The 26,500-nt window shown below is 40.7% G+C and overlaps 1 protein-coding gene across 1 annotated transcript; it reads right to left on the bottom strand.

Moving 5' to 3' along the window:
* Positions 1-169: 169 nt before the first annotated feature.
* On the bottom strand, positions 170-25,370 carry Slc17a1 (solute carrier family 17 member 1). The gene is made up of 11 exons (XM_036186750.1): positions 25,343-25,370; positions 20,600-20,772; positions 19,761-19,994; positions 19,593-19,680; positions 18,896-18,982; positions 16,713-16,831; positions 16,450-16,611; positions 13,238-13,370; positions 12,999-13,146; positions 6,129-6,219; positions 170-304 (listed from the first exon to the last, which is right to left on the bottom strand). Exons 1-11 carry the CDS (start codon positions 25,368-25,370, stop codon positions 170-172), a joined length of 1,398 nt encoding a protein of 465 aa, XP_036042643.1.
* Between the last annotated feature and the right edge of the window lie 1,130 nt (positions 25,371-26,500).

Here is a 26,500-nt window from a genome sequence, read left to right as displayed (position 1 = left end):
TCGCTATAGCAACTCTAATGTTGTACTGCCGGGCAGTGTGGTATCAGTGATAGTGTTTCAGATGTAGCCTGCTCCCCCCCACATCTGCATCTCAGTGGTTCATCATCAGCTGTTCTCTTGCCTGCATCTCCAGCTTCCAAACTTTCCTCAGCCTGGTAATGTCTCACCTTCACAGTCGTGTGTTTTCTGTTTCTTTGGCCCAGTCCTGTATTTCTCCCTTAGCAAATAGAAGGTAGAAAATCAGGCATGCCACATTAATGCCCGCCATCAAGAAGAAGATTTTATGCCAAGCATTTTCTGGATCCTGAGGGATGAAAATACAAAGCAAGTGTGAGTGACTGATCTTGATTTTGTGTCTTATAACATTTAAAAATATAGTATTAAAGTAATATGTAGACTCAACACAGGTCACTTAAGCATTCAAAACACTTATAAGAAAGTCATCATTTCACTCTACACAAGTAATTGCTTTTATATATAGAAATTTCTGTTTTCTCCAGCTATTAATACGACAGTTTCTTTTTCTTTGTGTGTGTGTGTGTGTGTGTGTGTGTGTGTGTGTGTGTGAATTCTTTCTTTTTTCTTTTCCTTTTTCTTTCTTTGTTTTGTTTTTGTTTCTCTGTGTAGATCTGACTGTCCTAAAACACACTCTGTTGACCAGGCTGGCCTTGAACTCAGAGATCCACCTATCACTGCTTTCCAAGTACTGGGATTAAAGGGGCACCCTACTACCACCAGACAATATATCGCTTTCTTAGAAATAATGCATCATTTTTCTCATTTATAATTTTAAAACTTCCTGTCTCTTTCAAGATACTTATCCAGACAACAGTGTGTTGTTATACCAGATAAGCATGTATGGATAGGTGTGGGACTCTAGCTCCCACTTTTTCAAGGGTTCTTAGGTGGAGAAGAGAGGAATTAAGAAATGATACATAGAGAGACCTAGCCAATGAGAAGAAAGACAGAAACACAAGATAGCTGCGGGAGGGCTTAGATCAACACCTAATGGCCTCATTCTCTATTGAAAAGGTCTTTTTATAATATGCCAAGGGGAGAGGCAAAAGACCTCCCCCTTGCAAGATCAAAGCACACCACACAGCCAAGTGTAGACTCTTCCAAATACTTGGTAACCATGCCCCTGACCAAATCATCTTATGCAGCCCTACTGGGTAAAGCAAGCTCAGATTCTCTGACCCTGAGTAGGTTCTCACTAGAAAGCTTCTGTGGACTCTCACAGATAGGTATGTAGAGAAAGTGTGTTTTTAAATGCAGTTGGCAGATTCTATGCACTACAACTATTATTTTTAGCCACTCTATGTACAGTAATTGTTATTTTGCTATGATGCCTCTCATATTTCCCATGGCAGTGTTCTGATACAATTAAGAGAAAGCAGTCCAGGTTTTCTTCTTGAAGGCCTTCACAGTGGTGGATGTGGTGGCATACAGCTGTGTGTCAGCATGCAGAAGGCAGAGCCAGGAGGAGAGCTGCAAGTAAGAGACCAGCACAGGATGCAGAGTGAGCTCCGGGTCAGCCAGGCCTACACAGTGAGGTCCTGTCTCAAACAAACCCCATCCCCTCAGTTATTCTTAGCCCTTTGTGAACACATGCTAGTTGTATAAAAACATTATCATTTCCCACAAAAATAATCTAAAGTTTTGATTGGGAATGTATTGAACCAGCAGATCTTATAACAGAATTTGAAGGCATTTTACAATTTTTCAAGTATTTTAATATAAAAATGGTGTATCTTGCCATTTATGAGATTTTTAAAATTTTGTAAAAACTATCTCCTGATTTCTCCACTGGTATGCAAACTGTCCATTAAATATATTCTTACATATATTATTTTATTTTAGGGCTATAAATGATATACTAAAATTAGTTTGTGCTATTATTTATTCAGATATTTACAAAATAATTCATACAGGCCATTGATTTATACTATTTATATATTAATAATTAGAAATTATGTCAGATTGTTAATTATCACACTTTAGCAGTGGAGCCTTCCGATTATCTTTGAGTCTCTTCCGTTTTTCATGAGTATCTTTCATATTTCAACTAGAACACAGTGCAAAGCTAATAAGATCATCACCTCCTTTTCTTGTTCTCAGTGTCAAAGAAAAACTCTTTCATGTTGCACTGACATGTGCTGTTTGCTGTAGTAATTGCAAAGTGACTCTTACGTTCTGATAAGGGATAACCAACTTCCAGTTCACCCTCACCTATTAGATGTGGGCCCATCTTATTCTAACCTAGAATTGAAACTGCAGTTTTTTAAGCCTACATTCCTCTCTGCTGTGTAAAGCTAGGCTCCACTTCTTTATCTCTGAGCTGCCAGTTTATTCTAGGAAGAGGTCGTTCTTAGTGAAAAGGTAGCTCACACGCCAGACTAATGTCTCTTGAGAACATTTTCTTTTACATTTGGGTATTGACTCTGTGTGTATGTGTGTGTCACGTATGTGGGTGTTATGATATAAGAGTGGAGGTCAGATGATGGTTTTCAGGGAGTTGGTACTCTCCCTCCACTATGTAGGCTCTGGAGAGCAGACTCAGGCCATCAGTCTTGGTGGCAAGCACCTTTACCCACTGAGCCACCACAAAAATCTGAGTGTACTGATAACAAATGCCCTCTTCTCAGTGGGAGAACTGAGCTAACAACTGGGCTAGCTGGTGCAGTGTATTTTTTTTTTTTTTTAATTTTCAAATATGTGGATGTAAGGACAACATCTATCACCCATTGGTCACCAGGGTTGATGTGGCTGATCTGGCTGGCTTCATCCCTAACTGCTCCATGTACTTTCCTCTGGAAGTTTCATGCTTGTTCAAGAGGATGACCTCCCCTAAACAGGAAAGGACTGGTCTTTGGTCAAGGGTATATGGGTAGCTGTGCTCCCCTGCTGGAACCTCCAAAGAAGCTCTCAAACACGTATGGATTTTTACAATCACTGTTGTTTGGTCTTTGTGTTGGAAGGGTACACTGTGTGTGACTTTGTCCTTTTATAATCATTGCACTTGTATGTTAATAGGTGTGGTATGTGGCCAATTTCTATAAATTCCCAAATTACTTTACAATTACAAGAAATTTCTAGGGACAGTTTCACGGATGGTGTCATCTCTGCCTAGATATATTTTGATTTGCTTCTTTGAGGCTCACCGGGAAGTCTCAACACTCCCAAAGCACCCCAATTTGGCTTGGTATTTTCTGCCACCCAAATGACACCAGGCAGATTACAAGGACTGGCTATTGATTTCTGATCACCTTTTTCCTCAGATGCAGCCCTTTGGAAAGTCTAAATGTTTTGTTTATCATGGTCTCTATCCTTCATGTACTCTGGAGAGCACCCCTAAAATCAGAAGCCCTTTTCCCAACAGAAAAAAAAAACCCAGTCATTTTGGAACAATTCTTCAAGTTGCTGCTTCTTCCAGACATTGCCTGCTATTGCATCTGCATCTTCAGCTTGCTCAAGTTTCAAAGAAGATGCACCTTCTAGTTTTCAGCCTTAATAACTGTTTACAGTAAGAAAATTGTCTCAAACCATTCACTCTCCCATTGATGGAAGTAGAGCCCTTAGAGGTTCCTTTTGTTCACATTAAGTCTGATATTTCTATTTTTAAGTTTTATATAGTTGGTTACAAGGGGGTAAATTGGATTCCTTGTCATAGGTCATATTTCTTACATCTTCAGTCTCTTCTTCCACTTTTTAAAACGTGCATTGTTTGCAGTATCTTTGAGACTCTAATTCTGTGTTCGTTTGTTTTTTCACATTTCTTCAAATGTTTTGAGATTTTTTTCAATATTGAGCCATATTCACGGAACCCCATGGGGCATGAATTCAGGATGTTTCTCTAGAAAAATTTAATTTACTCCAGTCAGGCAGCTAAGGTCCTGAAAAAACAATTCTTGGTGTGTGACGTTTAGAAGAAATAAGATTTGATGGGGCTGGAAAGAGAGCTCAGAGGTTAAGAGCACTAGCTGCTTTTCCAGAGGACTGGGGTTATCTATTTCCAGCACCCACATGGTGTCTCACAATGGACTGTATCTCCAGTTCTAGAGCAAATGATGGTCTCTTCCAGACTCTGGGGGCACCAGGCACACACATGGCATATATTCAGGAAAACAACCATTCATAAAATAAAAACAATTAAAAAAAGATTTTGGGGAGAAAAGGATTTGAACGTAGGCTTCAAACTCTTGGCTTACTGTTTCACATGCTCAGTGGACATTTTAGTCAATGTTTCTCTTCCCTCACACTGAGGCAACAGCAGACAAGATTCCATCCTGGGCAGAGATAACAGAGATTCCATCCTGGGCAGAGATAACTTCGCGGAGTTCTGAAATCACATTTCCTCACACCTTCCCGAAGTTAGAGGAGAAGTTTGCTCAGCTGAGCATGATTGGAAATCAGCTCAGGGTATTCAAGAGACGCAGTGGAAGAGGAGGGTGTGGTTGGCTCTTGTGCTCAGAAAGAGAGCTGATCCCGATTGCCCTGAATTTCCCTTCTCTCGTGAGGCCAGCATTCCTCCTAGGGAGCTTCCATGGCACTGTCTGTAACTTCTGCCTTTATGACACCACAAGTATGTGAAGCAGGATTTGGGGAAGTTCCTCTATGGGAAATGTGGCCACAATGTATGCTGACCACCTCACCCTGGCCCATGCTGTGTGATAGGTTGAAGAAATTCCCAACATGACTTCTCTCCACGTGAGAGCTTTTCTCTAAACAAACCAGTTTATGAGCAGTGAAATTGATAGGGGATGGGGTTGGGGTAGATAAGACCCTTTTGTACTCTATACTGTAAAGGGTACTTTTGTCCAACATAAGGTAGAAAGGAACCTACACGTGCATGTTATCAATAACTTAGAATGCACACAGGGCTAGCATCTGGCTGTTCTAAATTAACACTCCAGCCCAGGTGTAAGGACACACAGTTCATATAGATAGACACTAGTTAGACTCAGTGCTTCAAGAAGGGACTGGTCTCAGGCTCCTAGAGAATGAGGGCAAAGTGCAAAGCACAATACCTAGAGAGGTACAGACATTACAAGTCTCAGCAATGTTGCTGACCACCTGACCAGTGGGACAAGATGGACTTCTAGAATGATTAACTGCTTCCCTTTAAACCAGCTGGCTACAGTTTTTTCTGGGATGTTAACCACTGCCTTCTCAACTCACTGTTCTAACATTCCAAATCAAGTGTCACTTAAAGATGCAATTCCTGCCTCTGCTCACAGCTTTTGTGGTGGCAGAGAACATGACCTTCAGTATTTGGATGCAGAATGAGGGTGCAGTCCTTTCTCACTACACACTTAAGCCAGTATGCCCATCCTGGCTCCGCCTTTTTGGATCAATGTTTGTCCAATGATCCACAGCAGCCAGTGGCCCTGTGGTCAGTCACCTCCCTGGAATCAATTTTTCTGAATCTCTAAAACGTTCTTTTTCCTTTTTCCTTCAAGATGAGACATGGATTTAAAAATTGTTGTTACTTGTGTGTGTCGCAGGATTTGTGCATCTGAGAACACTCATGTGTCACGGTCTGGGTGTGGAGGTCAGAGGGAATCTTTGTGGAGTTGGTTCTCTCTCTTCACCTTCATGTGGGTTCCAGGGTTCGAACAAGGGTGTTAGGCTTGTGCTGCCCCCCCCCCCCAGCCTTAAGCATGTGTTTTAAGTAACTTTAAATTGGGAGAATATTTCAATTGTGTCCAGCAAAAGGATTTTAAGTAATTCTGTGACAATTGCAGATGCAGTGCCTGCCTCAGTAAAAGTGACAGTGCCCCCCAACCTTTAGTTCCATGTCTTCCTGTTTCTAACTTCCTTTCTGACGAAGCTCACCTTCGTATTTCCATGACCCTCACTCAGCCAAATCCCATTTCAAGCTACTGTTCCCTGTTCAAACCAGAGACCCATTTCCTTTCAAGCAACTGAAGAGTTCCCAAACCAGCAGCTGATGCACAAGGAAGAATACATTATCTGTAGGAGAAAGAATATATTGTCTGCTGACTCAGAAGACAGCTCACTGTTGGCATCTTCTCCAAGTTTTGTGCATGCATGTATATAACTTTCTTTATACAATTAAGAGCAAAAACAAAATCAAAAACAACTATGTATATCTGCAGGCTACTTACCTGATTAAGGATCAACCCAGCCATAGTTGAAGAAATTAGGCCTCCAGTCATTCCGATTAAAGATGAAACTGCTTTAATAAATCCATAATATCTGTACAAAAAGGAAAGAGAACGTGGATGGAAAGTGGTCCAAATGCTTCAGGCAAAGCTACCCCAATCCAATGAGGCCTGACGGGGGACTGTGATACAATGAATACTCATTCCCACTGCTTAAGTTCATCAGCATGGCAGAAAGCATGCACGCACGGCAGCAATGATCTCCTTGTTCTTCAGCGTCAGAAGGGTTGACGTTAGCAGTAGAATCTACGACATTATCAAAATGGTCCCATGTTTAGAGGAAAACTCAGCAGTGTTTGAGACTTCCAAGTACAGCCAAGAAACTCAGAGGGTGATATGGGGTGCTCCTAGGAACTGGATTGAGACTTATTGACTGAAGGGCTCTGTTTGCTTACATGGTCTAATCACACAGACCAGAGCCACTGACCCCGAGGATTGCTGCCAAGCCTCTGATGAGGAGGTGAAAAGGCTGTTTATAAGCAGCTATGATTGGCCAATACTGGATGTTCATGTTAACCTTAGCAGGAAATGAGCAAGAAAAACAAGGACACCACGGAAAGCCATAGACAGAGGAGAAGGCAAGTCCCAAAGAGTGAGTCAGTGCTTAGTCGAGACCAGATAGGTTCAGGCTGGGAGTCTTGGCCTTCTGCCCAGCATTAGAGGTTCTGAATTAGAAAGTCTCTCCTCTCATGGGTAGGAAAGTCTTAAGAATCTTTTATCTGGTCCATACTGTTTCACTTTGCCATTACATGTTCAATGGGGGAGAAGCATAGAGCTTGTCAGTTAACTTACCAGCCCCTGCTCAGGAAAGGGTCAAAGCTGAACCCTCAACACTGTGAGGTCACAGATTAGAATTTTGAGCTCAGTCTGATACTATCCTTTGTCTATTTCTATTGTGAAGAATACTTAAGCCTGTGAGCAGACACAGGGATTGTGGGGGCGGGGACCATTAACTGGCCACAGTTTCCACAGTTCACCTATTTGCTGCAGCAATAGAATCCTTGGATGGAATTGGAGCCAATTATGACTTTTCTGAGCCCTTGTTACTTCTGTCTTTATGAGCTCCATAAAAATACTCAGTTATATATATATGTATGTGTATATATATGTGTGTGTGTATATGTGTGTGTGTGCATGCATACACACACACACACATATATATACATACATACTCGTATAAGGACAAATACACTAACACTATTGAGTTACTTTTGTCACCATAAAAGTTATATTTTGTCTTTTAATCTTAAAATAAATGGAAACACTTGTGTGGGTCCCTCTTGAGCCATATCTTTTTGGTAAACTGGTGTGAACCTATTGTTCAGGTACATTTACATTCACAGCATCCCTTGCAGCTAGCTGCAGCTCCAGAACTAAATTTGGGTTGGCTTTTGGATGAATAGAAACTGTGAGAATTTATTTTTGAAGCCATTTCTTGCTATGAACTTTCTTCTTTTCCTTTCAATGGTAAACGTATGCCACTGTGACCAGAGAATACCTTCTGGGTGAGTACAGTCATATTGAATTAACTGCAGTTTGCTTTATGATGATGCATGTTTGTCAACTTCAGTTGAGTCTTACAGACCATTCAAAATTACATAAACTCAGTCCTTATTGAGTGCTGCTTTGCCTATGCCAATTAGTTAAAGTATGTTCATTTGTTCTTCTACTCATCAAAATCATTTCCAACTTTTTGTCTACCTCTTATTGTGGATGATCTGTTGAGACCCATAAAGATCCCTAAACATCCCTTACTTGTAACTGTGTGTAATTATTTGAGAGTAGTGCCTGGCTAGTTCAGTCGATACAGCATGAACCTCTTAATTCTTTGAATCCCTTCACTCATGATGAATATAAATAAAAATGTCTGGGCTGGCCAGGTGGGTAAGTGGGTGAAGGCACTTGCTGTGCAAGCCTGGCAGCCTGAGTTCAACTCCTTGAACCCATATAAAGGTAGGAGAAAACTGACTTCACAAAGTTGTCCCGTGACTACCACATACACACCTGCACATGCATACACACACACACACACACACACACACACACACACACACACACCTGCATGCACATGCATATTAATAATTAATAAATAAATAAATAAATAAATAAATAAGTATTATTAGTTTGAACAAAAGTAGAAGACTAATATATTTCTCTTTACCATTATGAAGTAGATTTTAAAATTTCTAGTCGTTTCTTGAACAAAAGTATATTTTATCTGATATTTTGATAGTAATGCTAGGCTTCTTTTTATTCGGTTGATTTTAGAATCCTTTTATTTAATCAGTGTCTCTTCTTGGCAGCCAAGCCATATGTCCTTGTAGATTTAAGTTAGCCTATGGAGGAGATCAGGAAGTTGGACACAGGACTTCCACCCTCATAGTCCCAGCATGTGGGAGGCTAAGGCAGAGTTGGCCTCTTCCTCTGGAATCCAGTGTACACCCACGAGATGGAGCACGTCTCTGACATAGGCAAGGCAGGCTTCGCCCTTCATCTCACATCCCTCAGTCCCCTCACAGTGGGGACTCGATACAGGAAAGCAAGAGAACCTTTAAATTGCTTTAACGTTAGACTTTCCCCCTTTCTTTCACAATGCTTACCTGCAATTTGCTTGTTCTTCAGAGGGAACAGCCCATGGTTTAAAGTATTTTGTAAGTAAATTAAAAAAAAACAAAAACAAAAACATGGCAATGGGTTTTTCATGTTACTGGTTTAATACTCGAGCATAAAAATGGTTGAATCAAACCTGAACAAAATTAAGATGTCTGAACTATGGTGCAGTCCACTGTGGGAGGGAAGGAGAATTCAAGGGCACACAATCCACTTACTGATTAAATAACTAACACAGTTGAAATCGCTGGTGCAGCTGCCTTAAGAGGATGGCCTTGCTGTCTGACCGTACCACAGAGCATCCTAAGAACCTGCTAGTAGCATCTGCTCTTACTGCTCCCCAAAGACATGGTGGCTACTATGGTCCCAAGCCATCTCTGTCTCACTCAATCTTATTCTCCCAAACAGGCTTTCATGAAATCACATCTGCATGACTCTTCTTCATTTCAGAACTTTCTTTGCTATTAAAAGGACTTTAAGTCAATTGGAATGATGCAGCTTAGGCCAGATTAGATGTCACCCAGGTCATTACCTGCTTAGATAGCTTACATGCTGCCAGATGCTAATAGACAGCATCACTGAGGATGTGACTGACTGTGGCTAGTCTTGCAGAAAGACATATTTAGGTGTGGATCCTCACTGCCTCCATCCTTTGTTTTCCTACCCATAACATGTGGATAAGATTATTATTATAGTCATACCAGGGCATGATAGGCACATAAGATATAACGACCATGATAATTACTTAAGGTTTTACAGGTATTATTTGTGGATATAGTCTTAATCTTTAAGTGAACACATTTTAATTGACTTTCTACATTTGAACTTAGTCAAAAGGCTGGGAAGCAATTGATGTTGCCCATTCTTTATCAAATAATTTTGTGTCTTTATATAATTCCATGCAATTAGAATACTTGCTGACATTCTTAAAGGCAAGCCTCAAGACTCGATAAATGAAATGGACACATTTGTTCTTTCTTATGGCACATGTGGACCTGGTGGGCAAGGTTCTTTTCAAATTTGTGATTATGAATTTTTTGTTTGTATTATATCACTAGAGGTCACTGCTTTGGATAACCCTATTAATATTTTGCCTGCAGTATCTATGGAGTGTTAGCCCCACAGTACAGAGTGAGTGTTACTGTTACCTGGCGTGAATTAGAGCTGTTTCTGTTAGTCACACAAATCTCTCAAAGGACATATGATATAAAAGCAGTTCTCATGCTAAGAAAATATGCACTAAAATCTTCCATGGGATCCTGCTGTGGTTTGTATGTATGTTCTAGAGGTTTGGTTCCCGGAGCTTGGTTGCCAGGAGCTTGGTTGCTCCTGGCTTGGTTGCTAGGTTGGTACTACAGGAGATGATGGAAGGGTGTGACCTATTGGAAGGTATTTAGGTTATTGAGGGGATACCCTCTCAAAGGAGATGTAGTCTTTCTGTTCCTGACCTTTCTTTTATGTCCCAGATGGGAAGGTGAGTAGTTTTGCTTCACATGAACTCTTGCCACAATGACCTGCCTCCCCATGGACCCAAAGCAATGGAGCTAACTCATAAGGGACTAAAGCCTCCTAAACTATGACTCAGAATTAACCCTTTCTCATTATAAATAGGTTTACTTCAAGTATTTTTTTTATAGTGATAGAGAGCTGACTAACACAAATTCCAAACCAGTGGTCATAATTAAGTATTTGAACATAAATTTTGTTGGTAATAAAGAAGTATAGTTTGTTATGAAATTAGCATCTAAACTTGCACATAATAGCAGGAATGATTAAGTAGACAGTCCCAATGACATTTGCTATATGCCAAAGCACTACTATGCATGCTTTATCTATACTGAATTGTTCAGGACTCTATTATTATTTCATTTTCTCTCTGTGTGTCAGAGACTCTCACTCTATAGCCCAGGTAGCCTCAGTCTTGCAATCCTCCTCTTTCTGCCTCCTGAGTGCCAGGTTACAAATATGTGCCAAACACATGGTTCCTTAATACTCTTAACAACTCAAAAGCTAAGCATTCTCCTTTTACTCCAGTTCATTGATGAGGATACCAACATAAAAAAAGGTTTGTTTGAGGTCAATGGCCATCTAGACTAATAATGCAATAATATGATTCTAAAATAGGCACTTGCTATCTCTGGGCTATTCTCTATAGGTCTGTAATAGGTGTACAGTCTATATGTGTAACCATTTACATCATTATTTATATTTGACACACATGATTTTCCCTCAGAACTGCCACTCTTATGCCTGTGAATGTCATAATATTTGAAATCCTAAGGTGCCCCTGAAATTAGGATTCAATGAAGAAAAAGAAGGCATTTTTCCTTTTCTTTTTTGGGCATTTTGAGATAGGGTCTTATATAGCCCCGAGTGACCTGAAATTTGCTAGATAGCTGAGACTGAATTTGAATTCCTGCTTCTCCTGCCCTAGAAAGAATGGTATTTTAAAATTATTACTTAATAACAAACTAAGAAAAAATTACAATAATCCTTTTTAGAAGAACTAGAAAATAAGGTAGTCAAGAATAAATTTAACCAAGGAGTGGAATGATCTGTACTTCTAAATCTATAAGGCATTGATGAACTGAAGACATGCAAAGGATCAGAAGAATTAAAACTGGTAAAATATCTATGTTTCTTAAAGTGATCTAAACACTCTGCTCATGCCCTGTGAAAATCTAAATGACACTTTTCACAGAAATAGAAAACAAATTATTAAACTATATATGGCCTCACAAAGCCATCCCAAGAACAAATAACAAAGTAGGAGGTCTCACCCTACTTATCCTCAAAATATACCTCAAAAGGTACGGCAGCCAAAGGGACCTGGGCTGACACCAAAGCAATAAAGCAAAATAGAGAGCCAAGAGATAAGCCTAGGTATTTATGGCAGGATTATTTCTTAACAAAATTGCTGAGAACAGAAAATGGAAAATGGACAGTAAATAGTATTGGAACCAATGTAAGTCTACTCACAGAAGAAAACAGAATTGTACCTTTCTTTCAGACAGTATACAGTACATCGACCCAAAAGTAACTGAAGGCCTGAAACTATAAAGTCATGACAAAGAAGCACTATGGGAAACTCCAAGACTTTGCTTAGACAATGATTTTTTTTTATATGACTGAAAAAAATCACAAGCAACAAAAGCAAAAGGAGAAGAATGGAATTCCTTCAAACTACAACTTTTCTGCAAAGTCAGGGAAACAGCCAGTCAAAGGAAGAAGCATAGGCAATGGGGAAATTGTAAACCACACATTTGATAGAGGATGACTATCAGAAATACATCAGAAACACAACCTAAATAAACATGAGCAAAGAACCCAAATGGATACTTTTCAAAAAAGACCTAAATTGTCAACAAATATATAAGAAAATTGTTTAACATCACTCATCATCAAAGAAATGCAGATTCAAAACATAATGAGACGTTACCTTGTATGTTAGGATGGCTGTAAAAAAGATGAGAGAGGTGTTGGTGAGAGGTCAAAAACTGAATTAGTGCAGCCACTAGAGAAAACAGTATAAAGGTGCCTTACCATATTTCCCAGCGCTACGGCTGCCAGGCACACATTAGAAAGAGACTGAGTCGATATGTTAGACATCTGCAGCTGTATGTTTATTACAACATTATCCACCCAGATAAGACACAGAAAATGCCAGTGTCCACCTACACAAAATGGATACAGACTATGTGGTCTGTATGCACAATAGAATGTTATTTCCTTTAAAAGAAGGAAATCCTGCCATTTTTAACAATATGGATGAACCTGGAAGATATAATGCTGAGTGAAATAAGCAGGGCACAGACAAATGGCACACAATATCATGTACATGTGGAATATAAAGAAGGTGACTTCATTAAAGTAGAGAATAGAAAGGGTGTTATCAGAGTCTAGGGGTGAAGGGAGATGTTTAGGAAGATGCTGACTAAAAGATATAAAATTTCAATGTTAAGTTCAAGAGATTTATCAAACAACAGTGACTGCTGTTATCAGCAGTGCATTGTATTCTTGAAAACAATTACTATGATAGATATTAAGCATTTTCATTACAAAAGAAATGAATTCTATGATATATATATATATATATATATATATATATATATATATATTAACTCCATTTAATCATCCTACAATGTATCCATTTCAAAACATCATGCTGTACACAATAAATGCATGTGTTTAAGAGAGCCCTACCTGGGAGCAATATCCAAGGCATTGATAGAGTGTCCACCAAAGGAAAAGCTGAGTGTTGAAGTGGCAAATATCAGGAAAATGATGGTGCTGTAGAAGTTGAAGCTCAGGTAGAGCAGGCACATGATGAAGATCACAGGACAGAATGTCCCTGCAGAATGATCCAGACCGTACAGTTAAGTGCTTCTGAACACAGAGCCAAAGGATTCCCCAAGCATTTGTCTGTCCTGGGTGTTCCTTACCTAGTGTGGTGAAGAGTTTCCGAACAGTAACTATGCTGAAAATCTTCCTGGACAGGAAAACATCTGACAGCTGACCTGATACGATACCACAGATGTAGGCAAACAGATACGAGAGGCTAGACAGCATCCCATTCTGAGGAGGAAACATTATTCTGAGTGTGTATGATGGAGAAACACTCCTGTACAGTCAGTTTTTTCTCTGAAATTCAGTAACTAATGTATGCTTTGGACTTGAAGATGTGACTCAGTAGCAAAGTTCTTGTCTGGGATGCACAAGGTACTGGGTTCAATCCCCAGTCTCACCTAATTAATGAATAAATGAAATGTGTACTTTGATACAGGAAACCATCCAGCTATATACAGCACTAGAGTTGTGTCTGGGAGTATGAGTTCCAATGCAAAGAGAAACTTAGTTTTGAGGTTAGTAAGAATTGTCACCATCCTCTATTGTTGTGGAATATTAATTTAAGGTGTATTGCATTCATTTATGCTGTAGAATATTTGTTTCATGATGCAAAGACATGTTACACTTGTTTGAATAAAAAATTAACTTGGGGTCAGGAGGCTGAGTCAGCAACTAGCTGACAGGAAGTGGTAGGGAAGAACCACATGTACCTAGGGTTCTTAAGTGGGGACCGAGCAGAAGGATGCCCTGTTTTGGGGGAGCTGTGCTAGGAGAGGAGGTTAGCTACTTGCTATTCAGCCTCTCTGGGTGAGCAGAATTTCACCTCAACCTTTGAATCCTGAATTCTATAGAAGGACAGAGATCTAGATAAAGTTCCATTTAGCAGCCATAATAGAGCTGGTGCCTGAGGGAACAAAATTCCTGCCTGGCTATGGCCACTTCACCTAACAGCTACTGATAGCTGCAGAGTTACAACTGCAGATTAGGACAACAGTTGCTGAAGGGGCTGCCACAAGCCACAGAAATATGAAATAGGAATTTAGTTGACTGTGGAAAAGCTGTTACCTGGAAGAGTCAAGGACTCTTCCAGAGGATAAAGCCAAAACTCAAGGAGTATTGGTGATATTGGCTTTTGAATATATTAGCTATATCCTGCAATGAATTTCTTGTGTACTATTGTAGCTTTCCCATTTGATTCTTTTCCTAAGAACTTCTAATAGTGTGGTTGGTCATTTACTGGGAACAACTTCCCTAATACTATTGGGTTATTTTGGATAACATTCCCCAGCTGTGTTTATTCTTCATTAGTAAACATCTGGCCAGGGCCATCTCTGGACAAAAGTATTTCATCTGAGATACTTCTCCTACATCCAAGGACAGACTGCAGATAGATAAGCATTAGTTCATCTCACCTTATTAACACAAGACTCTAAGAGATTTACTGCTTACTATTCTGAGATGGTGTTTTGGACATCTGCTAGTTAATACATAAAGGTAATTATTCCCACTGACCCAAGGAGACTACCGACAAGCCCAAGCAGATGATAGGTGCCAAGCTCCGTTTCTTGTGCAAATCAAGCTTTAACCCTCCCTCTTTTATCTCAGCCAAGGTGTTATTCCTACTTCTAAAGACCCCCCCTTAGTAATTAACTCAGAGTGAAAGTGCTTTTACTAACTGAATACTACACATTGTGACACAGTTTGCCTAGCAACCAAGTAAACTTCCCCCACCCTACCAGAAAGTGGCACAGCCAAGAAAGCTGGGACAAAAATGGTGCCAAGGGAAAAAAAGACAGTTTCAGTTTAATAGTGACTTACTGACATATAGTCTCCTAACATTTTACCTAGCCACTTCTAATAATATAGTCTGAGCACATAAATTCCTTTTTAGGAATCCCTAATTGATACCAACCCTTAGTTGATCTTACCAGAGAACTCTCATTAGTCACTCCCCTTTTTGGGTGTAGAAGAAAGCCTGATAGTCACTGCCTGGTGTAAACTCTTATCTGCCTTTATGACCCTGAAAGAATTCAATTCTTGTGACCTTGCCTTGGCCAGAGAATTGCTGATTGTGTGTGTATGTAAACTGGAAACTTCAGAGACTTGGGGAAGAACAAAGATGGAAAGAACTAAGATAGAACAGCAGAAGAAGGGACAGAGAGGAGCTAAGTATGAGAACAGAAAAGAAGAAGCTCTGTAGAGGGAGTTGACTTAGCAGAATAAAGAATGGGTTAAGAGCTTAGTGTGTTTAGATCCTCAGATGCTTGTTAGATTCTTCCACGGACCCTTGGAAAAGACTATAAAGGGATGGACCCCTATAGTCTTTGATAAGGGACAGCTGCTGAATTTAATTAAAAACAACAGTCTATAGATTTTCGGTTTTAGTGTCTTAGGATCTGAAAAACTGCAAGAGAAGACTGCTGAGAACAAGAAGTGTCAGCCCTGAGGAAAATGATGGAGGATAGAAATGATATTGATAATTGATGACAGACAATTTCATGTTTGCTCTAACTGTCCATGGTTAGTTCTAGGAATGACTCCATGGTTTCATTAAGATAAGGTTGAATCAGTGAGAACCTTTATGGCCACAACATTATGCTGGCCACTAGCTTGAGGCAGGAAGTACACTACAGAACATTCCAAAGTTGGGAGCCCAGAGTCCATTTCTAATGGAGTCTTTTCTGGTTACTCTGATATCAAATAATAAGCAGTTCCAAGCCTAATTGACTCCCAGTGTCAGATGAGCAATGGGAATCCTTTAAGAGTAAGACCCAAAGCCCAGGAGTTGTGGTTTTATTCCAAGACAGTAGGTTGACAAGAGCTGGGCACAATGACAGAGGCTGACTCAGTAACTTTCACATTAGGACTCCATTCCCTAAAGAGAATGGTACTGTCAAGCTATTTTTAATTTTTTTAGATAAAAATCTCACACTGTGGCCCAGGTTAGTCTCAATGTTAGAGCAATCTGCCTGGTTCAGCTTTCTAAGGGCTGAGATGTCAGGCAGGCATTTACCACTTTACTAACTTAGAACATTCTTAAGTCACATGCTAAGACATATAGTGAGAAGAGCTGGGGACTATGTGGAAATGTGGCTGCATATGTGTTGATGGTAGAATTCCAGGCACTGTATTTATACTAACACCCTTTGTCTGGGCATAATTCACATGTAGGAAACCATCCATCTTCAGGTAAGGAGAACTAGTTAGTGTATGAGGCAGGCAAAGACTGAGTCTATGGTCACAAAACACAGAGAGATGAAGAAGGAGCCCTTCATACGTTAAAGATGAGAATAGGTAGTACACTTACCTCTCTAATATTAACATGAAGCACTGTGCTAATAAATGTTGGAGTATATGTAACCAGGAGGCTGTTGCACCATATGAAAGCAAAGGTATTGATGATAATAGCCCAGAGTGGAAGAGACTTAAGCATAGCTTTGATTGGCAGAGATTGTATGTGCAAGTCTACCTGGAAAAGAAATCAAGAATCATTCTGAGTGAGGATCAGCTGGAATGTGTTTTGTTTGGAGCAGAACCTAGGAGCTGTCCAAAAGGAGCTAGGTGTTTTACCTGCTGGGTAAGAGAGGATGTGATGTAGTCCTTCTCACTAGTGCTCACATACGGGTGGTCCTTGGGGTCATCATAGAACAGAAAGAACCAGGAAAGACTCAGAACACAGCCTATGATACCTATCAGAGAATCACATGTTACAAGGAAGTTCTAGCTGGAGTTCTTGATCAAGCCCATTACAGAGCATCAGTCTGAGAATCTACATGATCTCCATCTTCTCTGAAACCCTCGGAGGCTCACACTTTGAAAGTGTTCTTTGTAACCACAGCTGGCCCTTGTTGTGGAGTGAATTTTACTGAAATGCTGGTGTTGGTGAGCACTTTGCTCTGTCCTGATCCAGTGAGTCCATCCACTCATTTAGGGGTCCCTAATGTTGGCCCTTTATGTTCTCAGATTTGTAATGGCTCCCTACCTCCAGAGCATGCCATACTGAGCTTTCACAGAGCTAGACAGCAATACGATTTGAACCACCACTGCAAGGGTAGATGTGCTTCCATAGTCTGACTCTGCCTTTAGCCCACTATGACAATTAGGCATTTTCTGTAGCCTTCTGACACTGACTTAGCCATAGATGGCTTGAATAAATATCAATAGGCCCTCCATTCCTGTTGAGTTTGGCCATTAGAAAGCCTGGGAAGGGATGAGAGGGAGTGAGAGTAGAGTATCCTTTCAAACCTGTGACATCTCCCTCCTAGAGTTACCTCCTTATATGCGTTTCTTTATGACTAAACAGGGGTGTGCTTCAGGCATCCAGTCTATGGGACTTTTTGATTGGTTCTGATAACTCTGACTCATTTGCTGTCTTGGGGTAGGGGTGGGGGTTAGTGGTAGATCTTATAACCTAACTTCACATTATGACATTGTCCCTATAATTCTACAATCTGTCTTTCAAAGTAATTGCTTGGTAAATATGATGGTTTGAATAAGAGTGGCCTCCATAGGCTCATACATTTGAATGTTTGATCCTCAGTTTTGGTGGAACTGTTTGGGAAGGATTAGAAGATGTGGCCTTGTTGGAGGAGATGTATTCCTTTTATGATTTCAAAAGCCCATACCAGTTAGTGTTCTCTCTCTCTCTCTCTCTCTCTCTCTCTGCCTCATGTAAGTTCTCAGCTACTGATCCAGAGCCATGTCTGCCTACCAGTTGCCCTGCTCCCCACTATGATGGTCATGAACTTACCCTCTCAAACTGTAAGCAAGCCCCCAAATTAAACGCTTTTTAAATAAGTTGCCTTGGTCATGATGTCTTATCAGAGCAACAGAAAAGTTATGAAGTCAGTAAATAAATCTCAAGTTTGCTGTAATTGTGACTTTGAGCAATGTGATTGAGTAGGAAAAGTCTCAAGAGGCTTTTGTGTTGAACACTTGGCCCCCAGCCAGTGGCACAGCAGTGAAAGGTTATGGAATCTCTGGGAAATGGAGGGAATTTACTGGAGGAAGTTATTCTGTGGGGGCAAACACCACAACTCGAATCCAACGGTGATTCTATAATCCACTTGGTAACATCTGTTCTTTATTCTGTTTACTTACTTCAATTTGTGCAGTGCACTTTTCCGTGAAGATGTTGCTATGTTTGGTTATGGCCTAGCACTACAGGTATGTAGTATATATAACATACTTATCATACGACCTTTCAGAAATCAGTATAGGTAACTATTATGATAGTCTGTTCCTCCAGAGAGTTTTTTTTAAATATAATATATACCAAACCATAACATGTAGTTGTGTAAACTGGGTAGGAAATTATGAACTTCATTTCTGATCATCAGCCTGTTGAATGTTGATTTCTCTTTCCCTTAGTGAAGATGTGGTTTTTTATTTATTTATTTATTTTTTTTTTAGAGCTGAGGATCGAACCCAGGGCCTTGTGCTTGCTAGGCAAGCATTCTACCACTGAGCTAAATCCCTAACCCTATTATTATTACTATTATTATTATTATTATTGTTATTATTATTATTATTATTATTATTATTATTATTATTATTATTATTTTACATCCCAATCAGTTTCCCCTCCCTCTTTTCCTCCCAGTCCCTCTCCCCAACTCCCTTCTGCCTGCAGGTTTTTTTTTTTAAAATAGGGATTTCATATAAATTGTTATGTTATATTAAATTTAGATTTTGTGTGTGTGTGCATTCTTAAGTTTTGATGCCTTACTGAAGTTTTATAAAAAGAGACTCACCAAAACTGTAGAAAACCATGGGCCAGCCCAGGACGTCACAGATGAGTCCACTCACAAGCAGGACTATAAATGGTCCCATTGAAAACCCTAGTCAAAGGGCACAGAGGACACCCCTGTTAATTTAACAAAAGCACCTGGAAATGCAGCTAATAATCCTCTGTGTCGTACTGAACAATCTCCATGAAAGAAGTTTGTGTTTCCAATGCTCAGGAAGAACAGAGAAAGTCTTTTCTCTTCTCTCCTTTTCTGTTGTTTGAGGTAAGGACACCTCTTTTTCATTCCAAAACAACTTGTGTGTGTGTGTGTGTGTGTGTGTGTGTGTGTGTGTGTGTGTGTCCATGTGCATTTGGAGGCCAGAGGTTTAAGTCCAGTGTTTTCTTCTCTGACTCTCTGTATTGAGACAAGGTTTTCAGTGGGGCTGGGTAGCCTGTGAGTCATTGGCTCTGCCCCAACTGTGTTGAGGTGATTGATGTGTACTGCCATGTCTGCTATTTTACATGGGTGCCAGCGTCCTCATGCTTGTGTGACAAAATCTTTATCCACTAAGTCTTCTCAACCCTAATTAAAGCAAGAATATTGCAGGGGATGTTTCTGAAGCCCCTAGCAATTCAAAGCTCACATTTTCAATGATTCTCAGAAAGACTTTGACACAAGGAGATGAAAACAGGACTTAACCATTCTTGGCTTACGTACTTACCTGATAGAGTTATAGAAGTAAGTCGGCCTCGTTCCAAGGGAGGTGCCCATTTGATCCATATTCCATGCTGACCCGTTGACACTGTCCCCTGAAATGAAAAGATAAAGATTTTTGAACTCTAATACTCTGAATCCAAGCTCTATGTCTGTTTTAACCATGTCTTAATACCTGGGCTATTCCCTGGAGGACTCGACACACGATGACCAAGGATGCTCCGACTTGTGCCGCTTGTGGGATGAGCAGGGACAACACAGAGCTGAGGAGCAATGAAGACCCAACTATTCTCTTCATTGGGTATATTCCAGATAGGTACCCAACAGGAATTTGAGCTGTCATTATACCAAAGAAGATAGAACTGAGAATAAGTCCTTGGATATCAAGACTCCAGGAATACACAGGGTTCTAAAAGAGAGAAAGGCGAGACATGTCTAAGGACTTGGCACTGGAGATATAATCTGGGTTCCAGGAATGTGGTCTTCCTGCTCAGTCTGTATAAAGTAGTCCCCCCCCTCTTTCTAAAAGTTGTTTTTGTCTCAAAAAACCTTTATTATCTTGTAATGTCATTTAGCATATGTATGTACATTTTGTCATTGATATTTTCAATTATAGGTTAAGTATCTCTTATCTAAAATGCTTGGAACCAGAAAGGTTTCAGATCATTTTGGATATTGGAGATCTTGACAGCAGAGGTGAGACACATGGTTGTAGTGCACTCAGAGTTAGGAAGAAGAAGAGATGAATGGTCCTGGCATCAGGGGTAGGACACCTGGTTGCTTTGTAGCCACAGTAAGAAGAGAGATGAATGCTGATGCTCAGGACCTCTGGAACAACAGCTGTCTCAGCAGCAGAGCCATCTCTCCAACTTTTGAGCCATCCCTTAATCACAGAATATGCTCATCTAGATCCTCATAGACTGAAACTTGAACTTTATTTTCTAATTATTATATATAGTATATGGCATCTGTAGAAACTAGCTAACAAGATAAAGTCTTAAACTTTCAATATACCTTTAGATCATCTAGCGTCTCCAATGTAGATCCATTAGGTAAATGAGGTGGCTCTGTGCTGTTCACCATGGCTACCATGGTGAGGTTCAGGCATACTCTCTGGGCCATGATGACAATATTACAGAAGTGCAAAAAGATAGCCAGTCCACATCGGAAGGAACAGAAACCTGGAACTGGGGGAAGCAGAAAAGAGCATCTCAATTGGTAACACTGTTAGAGTCAAAAGTCAGGTGTTTGGAACTCTAGATATCTAGATAATAAATTAAAATTTTATTGTAAAAACATCATTCTAGAAATTACCATATAATAGGAAGATGTGCAACTGATGTAATAATCCCTGTTGCCTTAAGATACAGTTCCAATTAGAATGTCCTGGAGTGTTAATCCAGTTTGCAAATGCTTTGGTGCATGTCTATTTTAAAGGAACCTTTGACAAATACTTTGGGTCTTCATTGGAAGTAAGTGCCCCCCCAAGGGGGGGGGCGGTTGGGAATTTAGCTCAGTGGTAGAGCGTTTGCCTAGCAAGTCCAAGGCCCTGGGTTCGGTCCTCAGCTCTGGGAGGGGGGAAAAGGAAGGAAGTCCCCTTAGTGATATCAGTGGTATTTTCTCTCAAAGAAACTGCTTTAATCTTCAAACTGAATGACTCTTGTGGTTGAGAAACTCATATTTTCGCATTGGGAAATGTTTTTTTCTCAAGAGATTAAACTTACTGAGAAAGTATCTAGCTGTTATAAAGAATGCAGTATTGGTATTAAACCAAGTATGTTCATCAGTGGAAGAAAGCAGGAATTCCAGAAATACCTGTGCACCTATGACTAAGTGGTGTGTGTGTGAGGGGTGTTGCACATCTGTATACACATTCATATTGGGGGAAAGTGGTTGTGCATAAGTCCAGAGGTTGATGCTGAGCATCTCCCCTATTGCTCTCCACCTTATCTCCCTGAGTTTTTGAGGGAGCATCTCTCATGGAACCTGGACTACTCTGATTAGGCTAGGCTGTCTGGCTAACAGACTACAGGAATCTTCCTCTAGCTATCTCTCCAGCACCAGGATGATAGGCACATAGCACCACACCTAGCTTTTTTAAAAAAATTAATTAATTTATTTATTATTTTTATTTTTTTATTATTATTATGTGTTTTAATTTTACACATCATCCATGGGTTCCCCTGTGTTCCCCCCTTCCCGCCCCCACCTTCCCCCCTGCCCCTCCCCTCCATTCCCATCTCCTCCAGGGCCAAGACTCCCCTAGGGATTCAATTCAACCTGGTGGATTCAGTGCAGGCAAGTCCAGACCCCTCCTTCCAGGCTGAGCAAATTGTCCCTGTGTAAGACCAAGGTTCCAAACAGCCAACTCATGCACTAAGGACAGGTCCTGGTCCCACAGACTGGATGCTTCCCAAACAGTTCAAGCTATTCAATTGTCTCACTTATCCAGAGGGCCTGATCCAGTTGGGGGCTCCACAGCCCTTGGTTCATAATTCATATGCTTCCATTTGTTTGGCTATTTGTCCCTGTGCTTTTTGCAGTCTTGGTCTCAACAATTCACGCTCTTGCAGTCCCTCCTCTTTCTCGACAATTGGACATCTGGAGATCCACATGGGGCCTGGCTGAGGATCTCTGCATCCACTTCCATCAGTTATTGGATGAGAGTTCCAGCACAACAGTTATGGTGTTTAGTCATCTGATCACCAGACTAGGTCAGATCAGGCTTTCTCTCGACCATTGTCAGCAGTCTACAGAGGATGTATCATTGTGGATTTCTGGGGACCTCTCAAGCACTCTCCTATTCCTGTTCTCATGTGGTCTTCATTTATCATGGTCTGTTATTCCTCATTCTCCTTTTCTGTTCTTGATCCAGCTGGGATCTCCTGCTCCCCTAAGCTTTCTTTCCCTCAAATCTTGCCCTGCATTACTCCCACTGTCGTCCAGGTTGTTCATGCAGATCTCATCCATTTCTCTGTCATTGGGTGATCCCTGGGTCTTTCCTTGGGTCCCGTTTTCTAGGTAGCCTCCCTGGAGTTGTGTAGGAGTCTAGTCATCTTTGTTTTACTATACAGGTGCTGAGGTCTGAACTCAGGTCACTGTGTTAGCATTGCAAATGCTCTCCTGACAGATCCATCGTCCAGCTTCTAAACACATTTAGGTAAATGTAATTCAATGAAGGAAAATAATGTCTGCTTTGAAGAACAGCATTTCTCCCAAGAAAAATTAATACATGCTCACAAAAAAAAGATTTGTAGAAAACGTTTGAATCAATTTTATTCAAAATAACAGAATGTTTAGAAAGAGTGTACATTCTGAATTTACTAATTTAAGCATACTCCTCAGAATCAAAAAGGAAGGAGGCATTGAAAGACTCACTCATCTGGATTCACCTCAACAAAACATGCTAGGCTAAAGAACTTGTCACCAAAGGCTATCTACTGTAGCAATCTATTGTTATTAAGTCCCCTAACAGTGAAAAAAAATGATATGGCCTCTCTTATAGGCAAAACCACCAGTGAGAATCTCCACCATGCCAAATCCATCTCACATCTTGCATCTGTCTGACTGTTCCATTTGTGACCTCTAAATGTGGATTTAAAGTCTTATGTGATTCAATTGCTTCCCCTTGATAATTACCCTATTTGACTGGGAAATGGTTTGCACATACCAAAGTTAGGATATCTTAGGGGTGATCTTAGAATTCTACTTACTATGGTCCACCATATGACCCCTCAACATTTATGTTTATCACACATGCAAAACATAGTCAACCCATCCTAAGCATCCCCAACCCCCATTTTATTGTAATGTTACCTTGAACCTCATCAAAAGTTCACTACTTCAAATTGCAAAATCTCACCATCTAAATCAGGCCCAGATGACCCTTACAGAAGCAACCCCAATGGGCTGCAATAGCTATCTGTGGACTTGCTGAGGAGACAAATGTACATCCTCACCACTGACACCATGCAAGAATGGGACAGGCAGGGGCAAAACTACTAATGCTAAAATTCTAAAAGAGAAAAAAGTCATGAATCCACAATGGGTTTGAAGTTCAGCTGAACAAACACTGGGTTTTAAAATATGAATTTTTTATCCTACTTATAAAATAAAATTGTATAGAGTGTGATAATCCGATATGTGTACTGTGAGGGTACATTTTCATTGTCAGTTTGACCATGTTGAGAAGCTACTAGAAATATGGTAACTTGTACTTTGGGGTTTGTTTTGAGAATGTTTCCAGAGAGGACTGGAATCTGGGTCCCTGTTTACATGAGTATTTTTTCCAGTAACTCCACAGTGGCCGCTACCTCTCATGCAGGCTGATCAACATAATGTCATCGATATAACTGACCACTGCGATACCTTGTGAAAGAGAAAATCAATCAAGATCCCTGAAAACTAACTTACAACACTAGTTTGAAGACTGACAGAAATTACACACGGGCACAGTGCTCAGCAAACCCCACTTATCTATGGCTGTTGCTCACTGCTCAGCCTGCCAGCAACAGACACCAACATTGAGTCCACAATAAGTCAGTTCTTGTGGGTGTTCAGCTAGCAAGCTGATAACAGGTAGATTATATTAGATAATTTCCTGCATAGATGGGGCAGAGTTTTGTATTTACTAGATAGACAGTTCTTCTGGATAGGAATTTCTCCTTCCTCTATGCAATGTTTCTCTTGAAATAACTTTCTCTGAATTCAAAGAATGCCTTATCCCCCATCATGGTGTTCTAGAACACAACAGGAGGTCACTTCCCATTCAGAGATGTGCAGTAGTGGGCCTGTGTTCATGGAATTCGTTGGTCTTACTACACTTGTGTTGGAATGGCCTTTTGAAGACACAATTACAGCATCAGCTTGGTCGCAATACTCTGCAAGGGCTCGAACAACGTTCTGATAGAAACCGTGTATATGTGTACACTCGGAATCAGCATCCAACATGTAGTGCTGTTTTCCCATAGTCAAAATTCATGAAGCCAGGAATCACTGGATTGAAACAGAAACCATCACCCCTAGGGATTTGGCATTAAAGTTTCATTTCCTATTTTCAGAAACTACTGCTCTACTGGACTCTACATATTGGTTCCAGGGGGAGAAATTCAGACACGGATGGCATAGCAAGGGCTCCACTGAGCTAGAAGATAAAGCTTCTCCCCTGGGGGACTTTGAGCCAATGAGCTATGAATGGAGGTAAAGTGTTGATGGGTGATAAATCTGATCTACCAATAGGAAAATCTGGCTTCTGTTCTGTAACTTGGCAAGGAAGAATGTAGCAAACAGCAATGTCTTTAGTGTCTCTCTTAGGGTTTCCCAGCCTAGTGATTAAGGCTAATGAGACTCAAGGCCCAAGCAGAACTACAAATGACGCAGACCTTCGGAAACCGGCCAGGTAAAGCCATTGAGGTGCTTCATAAAGACAAAGGCTGTGGAAGTTGGTGCCTATAAACACCAGCTATGACATATGACCTATTTATAAATACTATGACATGTGATCAGTCCCAGTAAAAGCAACAGTGCTTATCTTGAGTATTTCTCCCCTTGTTGACGATATACTAATATTTAACACTGTTAGTTGCATGGTAGTTATGGAATGTCAGAAGAACATTAAGAATCATGTGAAAACTCTGTTGCCTTTTCTGAATATTTCTGAGTTTATGCTTCCATAGAACGGTTCTCTCACATGCCATCAGTGGTATTTTGTTTAAGAAGGTGGACTCCCCCTGCCTCCATACAAGGGGATAGCACTACCTTTCTTGGGAAGGCACTGGTTCTCCATTTGATACTTATCTTCTTGTTGATGGATTTGGTCTCCATCCACTGTGGATGCAAAGCACACTGATCAGCATAATAAAGGAAGAAACTGAGCAAGCACTCAGGACTCCTCTCTGACTGAAAGCCAGAATCAAAGGATGACTCACCCCATCACACCAGGGCCCTTTCACCTCCTCTGAGAGCCTTAGTTAACATTCCACTTTCATGATATTATTTATTTATTTATTTATATTTTCTTTTTTCATTTTATGTACCAACCACCGTTCCCCCTCCTTCCCCTCTCACTACCCCCCAGCCTCCCCCATCCCACCCCCATCCACTCCTCATAGAGGGTAAGGCCTCCCTTGGATAGTCAACACAGGCTGGCATACCAAGCTAGGGTCGGACAAAGTCACTCCTGCTTACATCACAGCTGAGTACTGGCATCGCACCATAGAGAATGGGCTCTAAAAGGACAGTTTATATACCTGGGATAAGTCCTGGTCCCATTGCCAGGGGACTCACAAACAGATCAAGCCACCCAACTGTCACCCACATTCAGAGGGCCTAGTGCAGTCCCATGCAAGCTGCTGAGCTGTCAGTCCGGAGTCCGTGAGCTCCCACTAGCTCAGGTCAGCTGTCTCTGTGGTTTTTCCCATCATGCTCCTGACCCCCTTGCTCCTATAATCCCTCATCCCTCTCTTCAACTGAACTCCAGGAGCTCAGCCCAATGCTTGGCTGTGGGTCTCTGCATCTGCTCCCATCAGTCACTAGATGTAGGTTCTATGATGACAATTAGGGTAGACACCAATCTGACTACAGGGGAAGGCTACTTTTTTTGTTCATTTAAAATGTATAGAAAATTTGGTAACTATAGAAAACAAGCAACCCTCAATCCAGTTTTTCTTTTTTATTCAGTGAAAAATAAAGACTTGATTACAGAAACAAAAATTGAGGACATTTGCTGCCAGTAGGCTTGCCCTGCAAGACAGACTGCCAGAAGACCATCAGGCTGGAAGAGGCTGCAGTGAACACAAAAGCTAAATGTTGGGAAAGGAGTAAATACAAGGAAAACTCATTTTCAGTGGGTTGTTTTCCTTTTTTTTTTTTTTTGTGACAGAGTTTCTCTATATAACAGCCCTGGCTATCCTGGGA

This window comes from Onychomys torridus, chromosome 5, assembly GCF_903995425.1.
Source record: "Onychomys torridus chromosome 5, mOncTor1.1, whole genome shotgun sequence".
NCBI lineage: Eukaryota > Metazoa > Chordata > Mammalia > Rodentia > Cricetidae > Onychomys > Onychomys torridus.
Note: the sequence above shows the minus strand (reverse complement) of the source record. Positions and strands in the feature narration are given on the sequence as shown.